The 18,716-nt window shown below is 42.8% G+C and overlaps 1 protein-coding gene across 1 annotated transcript in view; it reads left to right on the top strand.

The window, feature by feature from the left end:
- The window catches only part of GBF1 (golgi brefeldin A resistant guanine nucleotide exchange factor 1), a 191,172-nt gene that overhangs the window by 134,136 nt on the left and 38,320 nt on the right, over positions 1–18,716 (top strand). Inside the window, exons 8-10 of the mRNA XM_029912871.1 lie at positions 1,556–1,610; positions 9,733–9,880; positions 16,698–16,924. Coding sequence (XP_029768731.1) covers positions 1,556–1,610; positions 9,733–9,880; positions 16,698–16,924 — 430 coding nt within the window. The remainder of the gene's footprint in view (positions 1–1,555; positions 1,611–9,732; positions 9,881–16,697; positions 16,925–18,716) is intronic.

Below are 18,716 nucleotides of genomic sequence, written 5' to 3'. Positions count from 1 at the left end.
GGCCATGGCTGGAAATGGGATATGAGGGTGGGGGCTGTGAGGTAGACCGAGCATTCTCTTTCTTGTATGCTTGGCTGGCTGGTTCTTGCTCACATGCTAAGGGTCTAACTCGGGGGTCAGGAAGGAATTTTTCCCCAGGTCAGATTGGCAGTGACCTGAGGGGGGAGGGTTTGCCTTCATCTGTGGTGTGGGTCACTTGCCAGGATTCTCTGAGTATGTCTCACTTAATCATTTCCCAGCCATTGTGGGTGCTTCGGGTATTGGTGCACTTTGGCCCTGCCTAGTCTCTGCTTCTGGCACATAATAGTTTTGCCTGCTGTGGGCTGTAATACTTTGGTCTAATTCTGGTTGTTGGATTGGTGTTCGTGGTGTATGATATATTGGATGGTCTTTTGGTCCCTTCTGCCTTGAAATATGACTCTGATTCTGGCCACATAGATAACTGGATGAATGCAAACACCCTGTGGTCTATGGGTCTTTGTGGCTAGGTTCAGAAGCAAGTGTATGATAAAGGAGCAACGGTCAATGTATTGTTTTGACTTATTTGGCAGAGTTCTTATTCATAAATCCATATGCAGCTTCCTCTTTCCTTCCCCCTCCCAATTTAACTTGAAAATATCACCACCATGGCTAGTTCCTGAGAGCAGCTGAACTTGTATATACCTGTGGCAACCACTGGGGCACGAGTAGGGTGAGCACTGCCTCTGGATGGTGGGCTTGCTCTGTTTGCCTTTCCTTTGAAATATTACCTTGTCTGTTCCTCCTTGGACAAAGCTGGGGCATGAGCTTGCTGTCTCCCCAGCATGTGAAGGCCAGAAGTGTAAGGAAGCCAGATGAGAGGAGACAAGGTGTGTGGGTGGTAAAGACGTAAATGCTGTTTATTGCAGAGATCATTTGGGAGGACAGGTTTAAGCTGCCCATCTCTGCCGAGCTCTGACCTTCCTATCTATTCTACCCCCAATGAGGGGGCTGCTTAATGTGAGGCTTTCAGGCTGAGGGCTGGAGAAAATAGTGCTGGATTTCTGACTATATACTGTGCAGTGTGGAGGATAACAGGGCTTCTAGATGGTCCAGTGGGATAAGTTCAAAGTAATAACTACTCTAAATCTGACTCTGCTGCTTCTGAGAGAAGAGAAACTGATTCACAGTTCACTGGTGCTAGCAATATTGGGAGCCCTGGTGTAGGTGGCTCTCGACCTCCTGCTGCCATTTTCAGCAATGTACTACTTGGACTTGCTCTGGACAAGTTTAATTTTCAGTGCTGAAACCAGCAGCTGGAGCCAGCGAATTTGCTACATAAGTGCTCCTGAAGCGATTAACATCAGCATAGCTGTACCACTGTTAGCAGCAGTGGGGTGCTTTCTATGAATGTTCCATAGTGTAGAGAAGGCTTTTCCCATAGCATCCTCTACAGCAGAAAGAAACTGGGAGAAGATCTTGGGTCCAAGGTGGTTCTCCATCCTTAGTGTTTGCAGCCAAATCTGAAGAGGGTGTTCTCTTCCTGCACCAGTGCCCGGGAGGCCGTGTGCATTCCTGCTTGTTCTTTGTCTTTCAGATTGCCTCACTTTAAGGAAGAGCCTAAAAGCTATGTGGGGGCTAACATGAAGAAGGTAAGAGCCAGTACACTCCCTGCTGTCTCCTCCGCCTCCTCTTGCTTGCTCACATCTCTCTTCTTTGCCTTCACATCTATGGTTATGTTATTCCTGGAAATCTCTAGCTCAGTGAAGAAAGCACGCTAAATAACATAGGGCTGAATTCACCACTGGTGTAAATGGGCACAGCTTTATTGAACTTTGTGGAGTTGTGCTCACTTTTTTTCCAGCAATGAATTTTGCCTATGAATTATTGCCTGGGCAAGTCAGGCAGAGCTGTGGCAATAGCCAACAGCTGCTCCTCATCTAGAACCCCTGCAGGCCCTGGGATCTGGTGGTGATGGCTTTCAAATGTTTTAACCCTTTCTGACATCTCTTCAGCTTCTTTTTCATCCTTTCCTTTCACAACATTTGCCTGTATTGCTTACCAGTGCATCTTGTTCCTGCTCCCCTGACGTAAAAAGGAAGCCTTCTTGAGGGTAGGTGAGGCACTGCGAAAACCTTGTAAAAATTCCCTAGTGTTGACAAGGTTTCTGGAGGCTTTTCTCATGAAGAGGTAGGAAACTAGGAGAGGGATGCTCCATGGTGGAAATCTGAGCTCAGAAGAGGGCTTCTATCTTTGGAAGAGGATGTTCCTTCTCCCCTCCACACCCTCTTGGAGGAGAAAGGGGACTGTAGGGCTCTGGGTTGTTGCCTGGTACCATCTTGTATGTGCAGCTGCCTTGCCAATGAGTGTTAAGCATCTGGATGCAGTAGGGTATATACCACAAATGTGATCTCACATGTTTAAGAATGTAATACGTCTTTTCTTTCCTTCTGGATCCCTGACATTTTAGAACTGCTCTTCTTAGACTGGTGCTCTACCTAGAGGTGTCCTGGGAAATCTGCTGCCAGTGTGCACTTATGATGAGGGATCTGAACCAGCAGGGGCTCTGGTACTTCCACGGCAGTGTATGGTGGCACACTATTGTTGCATGTTTCCTTCTCTGATGGAAGGAAGCAACAGATTTTGTGCTGAGCATAAGATGGGACAGTGAGAACAGGGAAAGGTCAGAGCTGGTCTATGTGACATACTCTAAGTGCCAGAATTCCTAATGCCCATATACAGAAGCTGTAGCTTTCTGTAAATTAAACCTCCCCCAAGCTATCCAGTAATCAGGTGATGGCTGCTCCCAGCTCATGAAGGCAATGCTCTAAGTCCAATCTCTGAAACACTGTCACCTTGTCCTGTCTATTCACCACATGCCACAATTCTCCCCCATAGTCTTGCACTCTGCCAGGTTATTCTTTCTCTTTGGGTTTATTTTGCTTTGTTTAAACCATGCATTTGCCTGTCTTTCACAGATCTCTCCATGTCTCCTCAACAAACTGGAACTAAGTAGTGGGGAACAACCCAAAGCCCTGAACCAGTTAGAGAGGGTACTGCTCTTTAAGAACCTGAAGGTCTCTCTCTCCCTTCCTCCCTCCATCTCTCTTTCCTTCCCTTCCTCCTGCAAACGCCACCTGGGATATAGTTATGTTGTGTGTAGCAAATCTCCCCGTACCCTTTTGACACAGCATGGCTTTTGGGGAGAATGCATGCAGTGGTTGCTTTCCAGTGTTGTGGATCTGCCTGGGGCAGGACCAGAAAGGAGAGAGCCTTGTTCTCACTGGATCATTAAATGTCTTGGTGAGTGGGAATTGGGACACTGTTGTGGAGTCTTCTGAAGGAAAGAAGTGGGAGGGCGTGGGCAAGGGATGAATCATCCCAGTGGCCAGTGAAAATAGAGAAGGAGCCTGTTGCCCACAGCCTAAGTAACTCCTCAAAGACCAAGTCTTGCATGTCATTCTTGGGTGATGGCTGCAGAAGCATGATGGAGGAGTCACTTGACAAGGACACAGTCAGACAACTCTGGTTTGCAGACTGAGACTGTAAGCACCTTTACGTGGCACAGTGGTGGGGAGTTCATCTGCCTCCCAGACATTACATCACAGCCCCATTTGATTGTCCAAGTCTCTTTTTGGTTCTGGCTTCACTGACTTTGGAATAGTGTTTGAGAGCCATATTTAATCTGTTCTAACATGGCCTTAGCTAAACCATTCTGCCCAGTGGGTGTGAATGGGGCCAAACAGGATTAAAAATGTCTTGGAAACCATTTTTTCACTAGAACAATATTTTTAAAAAGTGTTTTAGATCCACAGTTTGGCCCGGTCCATATTGGCCCTACACAGTATTAGAAACCGGCTTAGCTGGAGTCATTTTTTGGCTTCCAAATTGAGTTCATAGACCAGTGTAGATTGAGCTTCTTTTACTGTCCCTATCTTCTTTTGCTCCTGATAGAGCAGAAATGAAAGTGCATAGGAGTCTTCAGCGTGTCCTCATCTGTCTCTGTAGTCAGGACAGTTTGGAAAGACTATGGCTGGAGCTACTTCTATAAATGGGGTACTTATGCTGAGTTGCACAAGAATGGAACTTAAGTGAATCCCCTTTCTTGCTGATAGATGGTATTGTAGTTGAACTTCCTGCTCTGAAGAAGAGAGAATGGGGACTGGTGTTTCTGGGTTTTCCCAGGGGTGGGGTAACGGGGAAGGGACCTGTCATTAAATCGATGTTTCCCCATCCAGTTCTACCAGGTCTATGAGGGTGTGAAGGTGTGTGAGATGACTGATCCCATCAGTGTCTTTACTGGGGCAGGACTCAGATCAGGGGCTGCATTCTCTCTGCATGCTGTTGTCTTGAATGCCACTCGGTACGCTGACCAGTTCCATGCTGTATCTAGAATGAGCTCACGTGCTAGTCTCGTTGCTTTAGTTACTAATCATTGGCCCCTGCCCTTTTCTCTTGAGGCTTACAATATCTTGTGGAAAACCAAACGTGTGCAGGTAAGGTGGCTTGTTGAATAATGGGCTCTCCCAGACCTCTTAGAGAAAGCTGTAGTAGTACGCCCCCACTTTTCTAACCCTCAGCTGGGATCTTACTGTCAAAGCCTAGCAGTTCAAAAGGGAGAAGAGCGGGAGCCTCATGGCTCTGCTAGTTGCACTTCCTCTCCTTATGCAAAGGAAACTCAATCAAACATTGACTTTTCTACCATGAGGCAATTTCCCCAGACTGTAAACTGATGAGAGATGTGGCTATGGAGACAAAGTAGGAGGAGAGAGCAAGTTAGCAGGATGGAGAAACTTCCTGGTTATAACTGGAGTTTGAAGGAACCCAAGTGCAGAGGAATCTGTATAATTGGGACATCCTTGTAGATATCGTATTGATTGCACTGGATGTATCCAAAACGGCTGAAGCATGACTTGCAAATGGGAAAAAAGGATTGTTCCCTTTTTTCTTTCAAATTCCACATTTTGCTTGTTTTTACTCTAGAAATTCAGTTATGGGCTATTCTGAAGGACACTGGTTGACTGGAGAGCTTGTGACATTATAACATCACAAGAGCTGAAAGTTAAGAGAGGGAAAGAAATTTTTAATTTCTGTTTAAAACACAACGTTTTAAAATTCTATTCAACTTCAATACCTAATAAACACTGGGCGGAAAGGAAATTTTGAAGTTTCAACACCCCTGCCCATTATTTAAGGTGCCAGATGGAATAATGCATATGCTTTTGAATACTCTTCCTTCCCCCTCTTCCCTCCTCCCACCCAAAAAAAGGTTCAAAATATTATCCAGCAAAATCAGGAAAGACCATGCTTTATGTTGTTGATATTTCCAATGTAAAAACAAGCATGAGGGAGGGAAACCTCTTGTGGGAGGAGGAGAAGCTGTGGACAGCTTTCAGGTCATGTTTATATTACCATAATAAAGCAAGAGGGCATAAAAGCTAGAAAATTATTTGCGAGACACCTTTAAAATTAAGTACAGTACAAAAAACAAGAACAAAAAGGATGTTACTTTTCATCTTTGACTGTCTGTCAGAACCTCCCAAACATAGAATTTCATACTGTAACACCTTCTTCAAACACCACTTGACATGGTGAAACGTACCCAGTAAGTATAAATCTCATGCTAATTCAGTGCTGATTAAGCAGCAGTTGTTTGCTATCCAGTTCCCTGAGAGATGTCCTAAAAAACAATTTTCCTAATGAAGCAGAATATGGAATTCTGGAGAGTAGAGCTGAAAAAGCCCTATTGGGTAATCTTAACTGTCCCCTAAATTGTAAAACCAAAGCTTTTAAATAGGCCTTCGTTTAGATGTTTGTATTTCATAATATTTGAATGAGTGTTAAAGTTAAATCATAAAGAAATGTCATTGAGTCTCTTGTGTTCCTGGCCCAGAGGTTACATGTCTGCTCACGGCGTTGAATTTGAGCCCCTGGCAAGTGGTGCAAATTGGCAGTGTGTGTGTGTATGTGTGTGTGTGGGGGGGGGAAGATATAGAATGTAAAGCAAACTTCTGCTTACAGAGCTAGATCAATCAAACTAGCATCTTAAATATTTTAAAGTTAACCATGTTAAAGTGGTTTTTGTAAATTTCCCTGTTTCTTAAAAACCTGATTGAGGGTAGAAGAGGTGAAACCAACATGGGTAGTTCTCAATAAGAGATCTTGTTTCTGTGTTCCACTGGCTTGGCTTGACTTTGTTTTCACTCTTTACCAATCAGTTAATGAATGGTTAATTACTTAGGCAAGTCATGGAAACAGGCACAGGGTTTAGTAACTAGAAGCAAAATCTGATATCTTACAATTGCTTTGAAATAAACCTTTCTGGGTTTAATGGTTCATGCTTCCATTTTTCTCTTTCATGCTTACACCTCTTTGCATGCAATTGACCATATAAAAATCTCTAAAAGTCTTTCAAATGTGGTCAAAAAATGAGGAAATTAAGCTTATTTATTTCTAATAAAATAATCAAATAATAATACACTGATCAGATTTGATAGCTGTCGTCAAACCTCTACAAGCATTAAGGGGCACAGAACCAGGGAGTGACCTTATAATTGAGCAAATTGGGACTCTTAAGGGATTTCTGGGGAAATTAAAAAAGGAAAATGCAACTGGTGGAGATGAAATATGAAGGAGGAGAACGGGCAAAAGTCTAAGGTCTAGCTATATTCTAGAAGTCGGGGCATTAAGTAGGAAATTCTCATGCAGGCGCCTATGCTGGTAATACAGCGGCACGGTGGGATGAGGCGCATGACTAGAATACCAGAATAGAAGGACATGGTCTATATAGGAAAGATCAACAGCTGGTGTAATGATGTGGATCAAAGCTATGTATGTAAGCACTGGAGCACAAATAAATACTAGTGAAATCCTATGGTTAAAATAAAGGATTAACAAGCGTGGAGGATAATGAATAATAGCTTGTATCCCTCTGAACTGGGAAGCAGGGGAGATGAGACAGCAAACAGAATGTCTACATGAAAAAAAATGTTATCAGTGAGCTTTTTAAATGATGGAGATCTGTTACATTTCACGTTGTATATGTTTTCTATCATGTATGGAATAGTTACAACCTAAGGAAGGGTAGTTTCTTACTGAAAAACTGGAGGAAACAGCAAGGGACAGTGCAGTCCCAAATCTGTTGTTAATTAACTAGCTCAAAGGAAACTGTAACATCTCTAAAACTTGGGGATTAGCAGTCAAACAAATAGAATTTGTGGTGCAAGGAAGAGTTACACAAATGGGCTGCCACATTGGGACATAACATTTTCATAAGCTTTGTTGAAATAAGAGAAATTATAGGCCATGTAAACGGGTTACACAGTCTTAGATAGAAAAGAGGGGATGGGGAGAGATGGTCTTCCAGTATTGTTTTCCAAAATGCTAACTGCTATACGAAGATTAAAGGATGGATGGTGAAAGAAAGAAGCCCCCAAAACAGTTGATAGCACATGGAAAAATGAGAAGAGTGAAAAAATATACCTCAGATGCCATGAAAGAGTTTAAACCTAAAATAAGGGGACAGAGAAGCAAAAGACAATAACATTAGATCAGTGAGATACAGTGGTGTGTCTATGCTATAGAGAAATTAGTACTTTTATCACAACAGCCATTCATCTGCAAATGTGCTGGGCTACTAAGAGCAGGCTTTCATGACATTGGTAAAAATACTGGAAGCCATAATGTATACATCCAGTTCTTCTAAAACTTAATTGTGCTTAGAAGAGATCTAACCTTAACTCTGTTATAGGCATGGCAAATATGTCTTTGGATAAAAGATCCTAATAATGATATGGTCATAATTAAGGGTTCATAGATTAAGGCCAGAAGGCTCCATTAAGACTATTTAGTCTGGCCTCCATTCATAGGCCATAGAATATAACCAAATGATTTCTGCATCAAGCTCAGAAATTCTGGCTGATCTTGAACAATTGAATGGGTGCTTTGGTTGCCACAGAGAGGAAATTGTGGAGGTGAGGAGTCTGAGTGGCTTGAGAAGTGTGTTGATCAGGTGGTAAAGCATGCAAACAGAGTTGGTCTGGCTGTTTCTGTGCCTTAACTTGCAATTTCTTTGACTCAGTGCTACAGAAGTTTGATCAGAAATGCATTTTTGTGGGGGATAGTCCATCTGGATCTCAGTCAGATATTCAATATACTGCCACATTGTTAACTGAAAAATTGGATAAATACCAGCTAGATAAAGTACTGAAGCCTGGAATAGAAATTGGTTGACAGAGGGATAATGGTAAGGCTTGCAAGGAAAAAACATCAACTAAGGGAACTCCAGGGATCAGTAGTGGGACCTGTTAAATATTTTTGCTGCCTAGTTGAAACTCTCTGCTCACAACACCCAAATCTGAGTGGTTATGCCTGCACAGAAGAACCACCCTACTGTAAAGGGATCTGTAGAGGTTGGATCAGTTGGCTGCAGCAACAAAATTCAGTACTAACAAGCATTAAGTCCTAGACCCAGTGAAAGGAACTAAGTCTCTCTCTGGGGGACATCTGTCTGGAACGTAGCCATTTCAAGACCTAGCTGTGGCCATAGATTTACTAAATGTGAACGTGTGGGCACGTGTGATGATGACATAGGGTAATAGTGCAACACTGCAAATCCTGGTCTGGATGCCTCTGAGGTACTATAGTCTTAGTCTGCACAACTTAGGAAGAATACAAGTACTACAAAAAGTATAAAAGACAAAAACAATTCAAAGGTTAGATTAGATGTAGAAACAAAGGGGAGTGAAAGTTAAAATCTAGATTAAGGGGGGCATGGTTGCTGTCTGATACCATCAAGTTAATATTAATAAAGAAAAGGAATTAGTTTCCCAAGAGCTAAAGGAAAAATAAGATATTAAGGAAATTGACTTGATCATGGAACAGACAAAAGGGAAAAAGTGAAGGTCCCATTGCTGCAGAGATTCAAGTGTGACAGGGTATAAGTGTGGCTGAGGAGAACTACAAAAGATATGGAGTTGAACTGGATGACAGAATCTTAATTCCTAACCCTACTGTGTCATTTTTATGGAAGCTCCCTTAACAGGTTTGAATTGGTGCCTACTTAAATGTCTTTAGAGTTGCTAGGAGAGTATTACTTAAAACATTAGCAGGGACTTAACAGGCAAAAGTGAAAATGTTTGAGATGCATCTGGAGGGCAGTCTTAAAGAAGACTGCATTTTAGTGTAAAGCAGGGAGACATTGATGTGAAAAATAGGGTCTGGGGACTTGGATTGAATGAAACTAAGGGTATGTCTTCACTAAGGGATCGGCGGGTAGTAATCGATCTATCGGGGATCAATTTATCGCGTCTCGTCTAGATGTGATAAATCGATCCCCGAACACGCTCCCCCGTTGACTCCGGAACTCCACCAGGGCGAGAGGCGGAAGCGGAGTCGATGGGGGAGCCGCAGCCGTTGATCCCGCACCGTGAGGACGCGAGGTAAGTTGATCTAAGATACATCGACTTCAGCTACGCTATCGCTATTCTTGTAGCTGAAGTTGCGTATCTTAGATTGATCCCCTTTCCCCCCCCCCCCCCCCCCCCGTGAAGACCCCCCCTAAGTGAATTGTCTCCTGAATCGGGGTGGGGATGTGGGCTTTTGGAGTAGGGTGCTGTGGGCTAGTTTGCATGACTTTGAGGTGCTTGGTTTGTGTGATATAGTGCTACTGCCTGTTTTTGTGCCTTTGGGGCAGCCTTTCTGGGCTAGATTTTTGTGGTCAATTGTGCTGCACAATGTTGCTGTTTTGATGTTCTTGGTGTTCACTATTCACAGCTGAAAATGAGAGCAGGAGGAATGAGTGATTCATCTAAATGGAAAAAACAGAAGAGATCCCCAAGGCCCCCTCGCCATGCAACCAAGGTCTCTCCAGGGACAGAGCAACCAGCCACCAATGGTACTGTTATGCCCAGTAACATCACAGGTACGTGGAAACCTGTTTCCAAAAGATGGGTGTCGTCCATCTTGTAGCCCTGTGCTGTACCTCTTTATTTTTTCTTTCACTTTTCCCACTCCGTTTTTCTGTATTTAGTCTGTGTTAGTCTTCAAAGATCCTAGCAGCACACATCCCACAACGATGCAAGCCTAGAAAGAAGTGTATGAGAAAGAGGGAATATTTACTGCTCTATGTGCAACTCAACAGCATTCCTCTGTTTGTTTGTAATGCACCTTATAGAGAGGATAGTGGGGGTGGGGGGAAGCTGCAGGGACTGGAGCAAAGGGGAAGGGGGGAATCAGGGACTTGGGGGAGATTGGGAGATTGGGTGAAGGTGGGGGAAACAGGGACTTGATGGAGGGTGGGGGACACAGAGGAGAAGAGGGGCTGAGGGTGTGCGGGGATATGCAGAGACCTGCAAGAGAATGCGGGGTGGGGAGTAATGGTGGTGATGGAAGCAAAGACCCAAAGGAGGGAATTGGGCAGGTGGGCTTGGAAGCATGGAGCTCAAGTGGAGTTGGGGAGGGGAGAATGGGAACACACAGACCTAGGCATCAAGGCAGGGGTAGAGGGGTGCACACAGAGCCCCTGGCACGTGGGGAAGAGGAGAATGTGGTGGGGCACACACATTCAGGGAAGGGAAAGAATGGAAGGTCAGGGAGAGAGAGCCCTTGGCATGAGGGTGGGGGGAGTTGCAGGAAGCCCTCGTAATGAAGGGCCAAGTGAGGGTGGCCCAGGGGGAACTTGTGAGAGGACTAGAGAAATGCAAGGAGCCCTTTTTGGGGGTCTTAAGCTCTGCCCTCAGAAACCACAAAGTGTGCTACTTTGTATTACTGTGATACAGAGAGAAGGGAGAATTTGCATGCCCCGTGGCTGTGCTGTAGTAGACAGACTGCACAGTCTCAGTCTTTAACCTTTAATTTGGGTACATGGGTTCTCTTGGCTGTGGAGTAGATTCTGATCTCATGTACTCTTTAAATTTTGACAGATTAGACGTAAACAATAGCAGTGAAAGGAAGCAGACAGGAAAGTTGCTATAATAGTTATGTAGAGTACACAGCTCTGAAGCATACTGCATGCACAAAAAGGCTATTTAGGGCAGAGGTTCTCAAACTGGGGGTCGGGACCCCTCAGGGGTTGTGAGGTTATTACATTGGGGATCGCGAGCTGTCAGCCTCCACCCTAACCCCGCTTTGCTTCCAGCATTTATAATGGTATTAAATATATTTTAAAGTGTTTTTAATTTATAAGGGGGGTCGCACTCAGAGGCTTGCTATGTGAAAGGGGTCACCAGTAAAAAAGTTTGAGAACCACTGATTTAGGGTGTTTCCTCACAACAGTGCAAACATTGAAAAGTAAGGAAATCATAAAGTAGAGCAAATTACAGCCAACATAATACAAACATCCAAATATTAGCCTACTCCTTACACCAACACATTAATACCTTCTCTAACATTCAATTTCAGTTCAACAGTCTGTCACCCTCAGTGCATACATGAAAAAAGTGAATCCTTCTGAGGCACACATCCTTAACTCTGACACTCCTGTGCCATTATTTAACAATTATCTCTAAATTGCAACAAGGGTATACACCAGGGAGGGGGGAAATGCAAAGTTGATGCCAGAGTCCATTTATCTTATGTAGCAGAAGTTTGTGTATTTTTTATATTTGCCTTTTGTCTTTCAAAAAAACCAGCTCAGCTGTACAACATGCACTACTAAACAAAACCACATGTTTCATATGCGAGTTTATAATGTGTAACTCTGGCTCCAGAGTAGCAGCCGTGTTAGTCTGTATCCGCAAAAAGAACAGGAGTACTTGTGGCACCTTAGAGACTAACAAATTTATTAGAGCATAAGCTTTCGTGGGCTACAACCCACTTCTTCGGATGCATATTGAGTGAAACATATCGAGGAGATATATATACACACATACAGAGAGCATGAACAGGTGGGAGTTGTCTTACCAACTCTGAGAGGCCAATTAAGTAAGAGAAAAAAAACTTTTGAAGTGATAATCAAGGTAGCCAAGTACAGACACTTTGATAAGAAGCAAGTGTGAGAATACTTACAAGGGGAGATAGATTCAATGTTTGTAATGGCTCAGCCATTCCCAATCCCTGTTTAGCCCTGAGTTGATTGTGTCTAGTTTGCATATCAATTCCAGCTCAGCAGTCTCTCGTTGGAGTCTGTTTTTGAAGTTTTTCTGTTTTAAGATAGCCACCCGCAGGTCTGTCATAGAATGGCCAGACAGGTTAAAGTGTTCTCCCACTGGTTTTTGAGTATTATGATTCCTGATGTCAGATTTGTGTCCATTAATTCTTTTGCGTAGAGACTGTCCGGTTTGGCCAATGTACATGGCAGAGGGGCATTGCTGGCACATGATGGCATATATCACATTGGTAGATGTGCAGGTGAACGAGCCCCTGATGGTATGGCTGATGTGATTAGGCCCTATGATGGTGTCACTTGAATAGATATGTGGACAGAGTTGGCATCGGGCTTTGTTACAAGGATAGGTTCCTGGGTCAGTGTTTTTGTTCAGTGATGTGTGGTTGCTGGTGAGTATTTGCTTTAGGTTGGGGGGTTGTCTGTAAGCAAGGACAGGTCTGTCTCCCAAGATCTGTGAGAGTAAAGGATCATCTTTCAGGATAGGTTGTAGATCTCTAATGATGCGCTGGAGAGGTTTTAGTTGGGGGCTGAAGGTGACAGCTAGTGGTGTTCTGTTATTTTCTTTGTTGGCCCTGTCTTGTAGGAGGTGACTTCTGGGTACTCGTCTGGCTCTGTCAATCTGTTTTTTCACTTCAGCAGGTGGGTATTGTAGTTTTAAGAATGCTTGATAGAGATCTTGTAGGTGCTTGTCTCTATCTGAGGGATTGGAGCAAATGCGGTTATATCTTAGAGCTTGGCTGTAGACAATGGATCGTGTGGTGTGTCCTGGATGGAAGCTGGAGGCATGTAGGTAAGTGTAGCGGTCAGTAGGTTTCCGGTACAGGGTGGTATTTATGTGACCATCGCTTATTAGCACAGTAGTGTCCAGGAAATGGACCGCTTGTGTGGATTGATCTAGGCTGAGGTTGATGGTAGGATGGAAATTATTGAAATCATGGTGGAATTCCTCAAGGGCTTCTTTTCCATGGGTCCAGATGATGAAGATGTCATCAATGTAGCGCAAGTAGAGTAGGGGCGTTAGGGGACGAGAGCTAAGGAAGCGTTGTTCTAAGTCCGCCATAAAAATGTTGGCATACTGTGGGGCCATGCGGGTACCCATAGCAGTGCCGCTGACTTGAAGGTATATATTGTCCCCAAATGTGAAATAGTTGTGGGTGAGGACAAAGTCACAGAGTTCAGCCACCAGGTTAGCTGTGGCATTATCGGGGATACCATCAGGGGCTCGTTCACCTGCACATCTACCAATGTGATGTATGCCATCATGTGCCAGCAATGCCCCTCTGCCATGTACATTGGCCAAACCGGACAGTCTCTACGCAAAAGAATTAATGGACACAAATCTGACATCAGGAATCATAATACTCAAAAACCAGTGGGAGAACACTTTAACCTGTCTGGCCATTCTATGACAGACCTGCGGGTGGCTATCTTAAAACAGAAAAACTTCAAAAACAGACTCCAACGAGAGACTGCTGAGCTGGAATTGATATGCAAACTAGACACAATCAACTCAGGGCTAAACAGGGATTGGGAATGGCTGAGCCATTACAAACATTGAATCTATCTCCCCTTGTAAGTATTCTCACACTTGCTTCTTATCAAAGTGTCTGTACTTGGCTACCTTGATTATCACTTCAAAAGTTTTTTTTTCTCTTACTTAATTGGCCTCTCAGAGTTGGTAAGACAACTCCCACCTGTTCATGCTCTCTGTATGTGTGTATATATATCTCCTCGATATGTTTCACTCAATATGCATCCGAAGAAGTGGGTTGTAGCCCACGAAAGCTTATGCTCTAATAAATTTGTTAGTCTCTAAGGTGCCACAAGTACTCCTGTTCTTTTAACTCTGGCTCGTTCATTTATTCTGTTAACATGCTCTGCAATGTGACTTTCAGTACTTGCTTCACATTTTCAAGGTTTTCCCTTACAACCGTGAAGGGGGTTTGTCTTAAATGAAAACTTAGATTCTGGAGCATCCACCTGACATGTGGAGATGATGAAAATGTTCTGACTCTTCTCATGTTCATTTGGTTTCTGCTGAAACTCAATTTGATTGAGGAATTACAGGAATAACTCTTGCCTTTCTATTTTAAATTGTTTTCCTTTCAAAAGTTACTACTCAGTTTTCTTGCCAAGCCAACATACTTCATTGGAATCTGAGACACCTGCCAGGTTTTATAGATTCTGTAGAGCAAGGTGAAAATGCATCCTTCTCTTATTTCAAGGCATATTGTATTCTTGTGTCCTAAATTATTAGATGTTGTTTCCCTGGATTTTTCATTTAATCTTGGTACTCTATATATTCATGACAGTTATTGATTAAGTTGAAGGGAAGCATGGATCAGTGTGGATCTGCATCCTCGTCATATGCTGAAATGAAGTTAAGAATAGAAAGTAAATAAATAGACTCCTACCCATCATGTTCCCTTAAAAGGTGCGAGCACCCCCTCTAAATGCCTCCATATCTGTCTAGTTCATTTCTCCTTTAATCTGCCATCCTTTCACATAGTTTCAGGGAGAGAGTTTAGAAATGGACTCCAATTCTGTTTATGGAGAGGAAAAAACAGCAGGAATAAAGAACAGAAGTCACCAGTCCCTTCAAGGTTTGCTCTCTAGTAGTGATAAAGGTGGGAAAAGTCCATCCAGTCCCAGGATTATTTTCCATCCTGCACCAAGGAACAGTTTTAGGTAGTTCTTAACTGAAGAAGGAAGTTCATGTAGTACAGGCACTTCTCTAAATAGAAGCCCTTATAAGGTCTAAACAGTTGAACAATGTTGATGTTGCCTTTTCCAGTGTGGGAAGCACAAAAACTGCCAGGGGTTCCAGTCCACTACTTGTATGCCACATTTCAGACATGGTCAACCTAGGGGGAATAAATTAGCTTCTGAGCAGTGGAGTAATATATAATTGTGTACAGTTTCTCTTGCATCTGCTTCAGCAATAACGCTAGACTGAGGTAATGTAATTCCTGAGAACATTAATCAACCTTCTGTCCTGTAGTATACCCTCCTGCTATTCTAACCATAGACATTTGGAGCAGGAAGCAATACAAGGGTCTGTGTTCAAAATAGATTCTAGGTGAGTCAGGCCAATTTCTCATGTATGCAATTCTCTGGAATGTTTCTACTGAAAACAGGAGAAGAATTAGGATTTGGGAAGCTTTGTTGTTGTTTTTTTGTAGCTCTTTAGAGTTGAGCAGACCATAGGGACCAAATAAATCGGCCAAATAATTGTTTACTGTGAGCATTTTTTCATACCTGGCCTGGATAGGTTGGGAGAAGGAATGATTTGGACTGGTTTTGATAAGGATGCAAACTTGCCAGATTAACATGTTGCTCAGAGGGTAGCTACTGAGGAGTAAATAGTTGGGTTCAGTGATGCAGGGCCCAGTTGTACAACTCTTACTCCTGGAGGGCACTCACTTGTGCCAGTAGCGCCAGAGAAGTCAAGGGGACTACTCAGATTGAGTAAGTTCTCTGGGTGAGCAAGGTTTTGCACTTGGGTCCTTAAAGTCAAGAGGGATTGTTGCAATATTGAAAAACTAAAATGCAAACTTTGGTTTTGACAGGAGTATAAAAGCTTGTCTATACAGTGCTGGCAAAATGCATTAGATGGGTGTGATTTTTAAAGCGCTCTAACTGTCCCAGGCAGACCCTGCTGGTACGCACTAAGGCTTTGTCTGCACTAGCACTTTTGTTGGCAAAATGTTTTGTCAGTCAGGGGTGTGGAAAAAAAACACCCCTGGCCAACATAAATGTCACCAACAAAAGCGCTGGTGTGGACAACGCTATGTCGGCGGGAGATGCTCTCCTGCCGACATAGCTACTGCAGCTCACTGGGGGTGGTTTAATTATGTCGACGGGAGAGCTCTCGACATAGAGCGGCTACACGGAGACCTTACAGCAGCACAGCTGCAGTTGTACAGCAATCCTATATTGGCCTCAACTGCAGAATACGGAAGGTCCCTTGATGTCACTTCTAGACTTCGTTCTTCCTTTTTCTGGATGCTCCAACCAGTCCTCCCTTAAAGTCCCTCAATGTCCAGCGATGCTTTCAAGGGGAGGAGCCATTTTAATGTACTTAAAGCCTTCCGACTGGAGCTCCTCTGGTCTTTCCCCTTGTGGATGTGACATAGGAAGTGTCTGTCTCTCCTGCCCTGCCTCCCCACAAGCTAGTCTGTACCTCCAGTTCAGACAACTTGGGGTGCAGGGAAAGGACCATCTCCTGCAGGGCCTCCAGTCTCTGATAGATATCCCTCCTGGCATCTGCTCTGCCCTGTTTCCCCTCCAGATTGTGTCAAGTACAACAACCTTGCCTGCCCTCTCCCATTTTAGCTAAATGTATGCATTCTGTTTGAATATGGTCTTCATTTGTTCACTAGGTCTGCTAGATTCCATCTACTATGTGATAACAGGGAGTTGCCAGTCTTTCTCCTTGTGATCTGCTTGACTTGCTGATACCTCATTTATCTGAGTCTTCTGCATTCTTATGTCATTTTGAGAGTTCATTTGTGGTGCAGCATGACCCAGGTTAAAGCAATTACTTGTTGCTGTTTCGACATGTAATGATAAGGATGGGGGAGTGGCGGTGTCACAGTTCCACTAACCTGTTGCTGCTGTTTCTTCTCAGTAGATGGAGTTACTTTTATTGATGCTCCTTCTCCCATCTCATCTGGAAATTCAGAAAACACCTCCTCTGCAGTCAGTCCTGCTACAGACAGTGGCTTGGAGTTGTCCTCCCAAACCACCTCCAAGGAAGATCTTACAGACTTGGACCAGGTCAACTCTCTGGGATTTAGTGCAGCAATACCTTCAAGTGAGCCCAGTGCCACTGAGCATCCACACCAGCCTGAACCCCAGGTATGAGCATGATCCTATGCAGATGAGGCAACTCCAAACCCAGGAGATCTAGTGTCTGTATTCGTGCCCTCCTTTTGGTCAGTGTCACTACTGCTATGCTATAGTTAGGAGCTTAGAAAGTGGTCAGGAAGAAATTTCCCTTAATAGCAGAGAATTGCATCGTTTGGGTGCATTATGTGTTCATACTCTCCTCAAGACTATCCGGCATTGGCTACTGTTAAAGGGTAACTATGTGGTCCAGTTTCTATGTAGCTGTATCCTTTCCAATGTTTCCATTACGCCAGCCTTAATTAAAGGAGTAACTAATAAAGGCAGAGATGGCTGAAGTTTGCTGTGATCCCTTTTTGCTGTCTTCAGTAATAATTTTCCAGCCTCAATTTTTTAATTTGTAGAGGAGTTTTTGATGATTACTTGGGTCATGTGCACTTGAATTTGGTCTTGCCTAGTCAGGGAGTATGATTAGATATAATGTGGTGCAATTAAAAAGAAAAATGTACTTATATAGATCAAAAACTTACTAGCAGGCCGAGGTAGATTGATTTAAATTTAAGTGATGCAAGTCCTCAAGTCAGAAACCTTGGTTTAAATGATTGATTTTAATCATGTTTTGCATTTGTATATTTTAGTTATTTTCCTAAAGAAAGGTTCATCCTCATTAGCTGGTAACCTTTAAAACATGTTGATTTGCTACTAAAGATAACCTTTACACTAAATTGTTTGCTTCTTTTTGCTAACTAGGATACACTATATCTATATACATTTATTTAAGCAATTATAGCTTAATTTGCATTTATTCAGACTCTTAATTTCTCCTTTTTGATTGTTAGAAAATGGTGAACGATGCATTTCTTTACTAGAAGATTAAGTTTTTTACTTGTGATTTGTGTCAATTTGCGGAAATTCAAATTCAATTAAATGCGCAAACAGCATTTTAATTTTTTTTAATTAAACAGAGCAACCTTAAAGGTGCTGAATTCATAAGAAGAAAAGTTTTTATCAAAAAGTTTTTCAAAACATATTTTGCATTTAGAATTAACTGATTTTTTTAAACAAAGGAAGTATAATCTGTAGTTAGTGAATTGAACTGACTTTTTGGTAACCATGTCCTTCACGATTGTAGAACTAGTAGATCTCACCCTCTCACATCTAGTTTTATTCATAGATTGGAAGAGGAAAACAAGATTTCTTGCTTTTTCAACTCCCAATTGGTTTCTTAACTTTGACTGAACTAGTCATTGAACTGAACTAGTTGAATAAACTGAAATGAAGAAAATATTTTCTCTGCACTTTTAGAAGAGGAAAATGCCATCAAATGTTGGTTTAGCATTTCAGCAAACTGGTTCCAGGCGCTTAACTGTGTCTTCAGTGGTTTCTTTAAGACTTGGCAACAAACATGTACTGCTTAATATTATTTTTGTGTGTAATTTATATGATTTTAATCTATATAAGAAGGTTCCAGGATTGTGTGTGTGTGTCACTCTGAACCCTAGAATGTCAGTAGAGCCAGTGTGATGTGATGGAAACAGCTACAAGGATTGTTGATAGCCCTTTTTGTTCAGAATATCCCCAGGTTCAATCATCACTGGGATCTGTGGTGTGTTACCATCCAACTTTTAAGTTCTTAGCCATTTTGGGCTTTGTTACACCCATGATTTTATGAATTACACCCGTGCAACAGTATGGGCTTTCAGCCACTGATAGATTCTAATGAATTTAGGCCATAATATGGATTGCCAATTTCAAATGTAATTTTAAATAGGTTTATTTTTAAAAACTAAACCTGTGTTAAATT

The sequence above is a fragment of the Terrapene carolina genome, unplaced genomic scaffold (assembly GCF_002925995.2).
Source record: "Terrapene carolina triunguis isolate 2854851 unplaced genomic scaffold, T_m_triunguis-2.0 Scaffold310, whole genome shotgun sequence".
Lineage (NCBI taxonomy): Eukaryota > Metazoa > Chordata > Testudines > Emydidae > Terrapene > Terrapene triunguis.
Note: the sequence above shows the minus strand (reverse complement) of the source record. Positions and strands in the feature narration are given on the sequence as shown.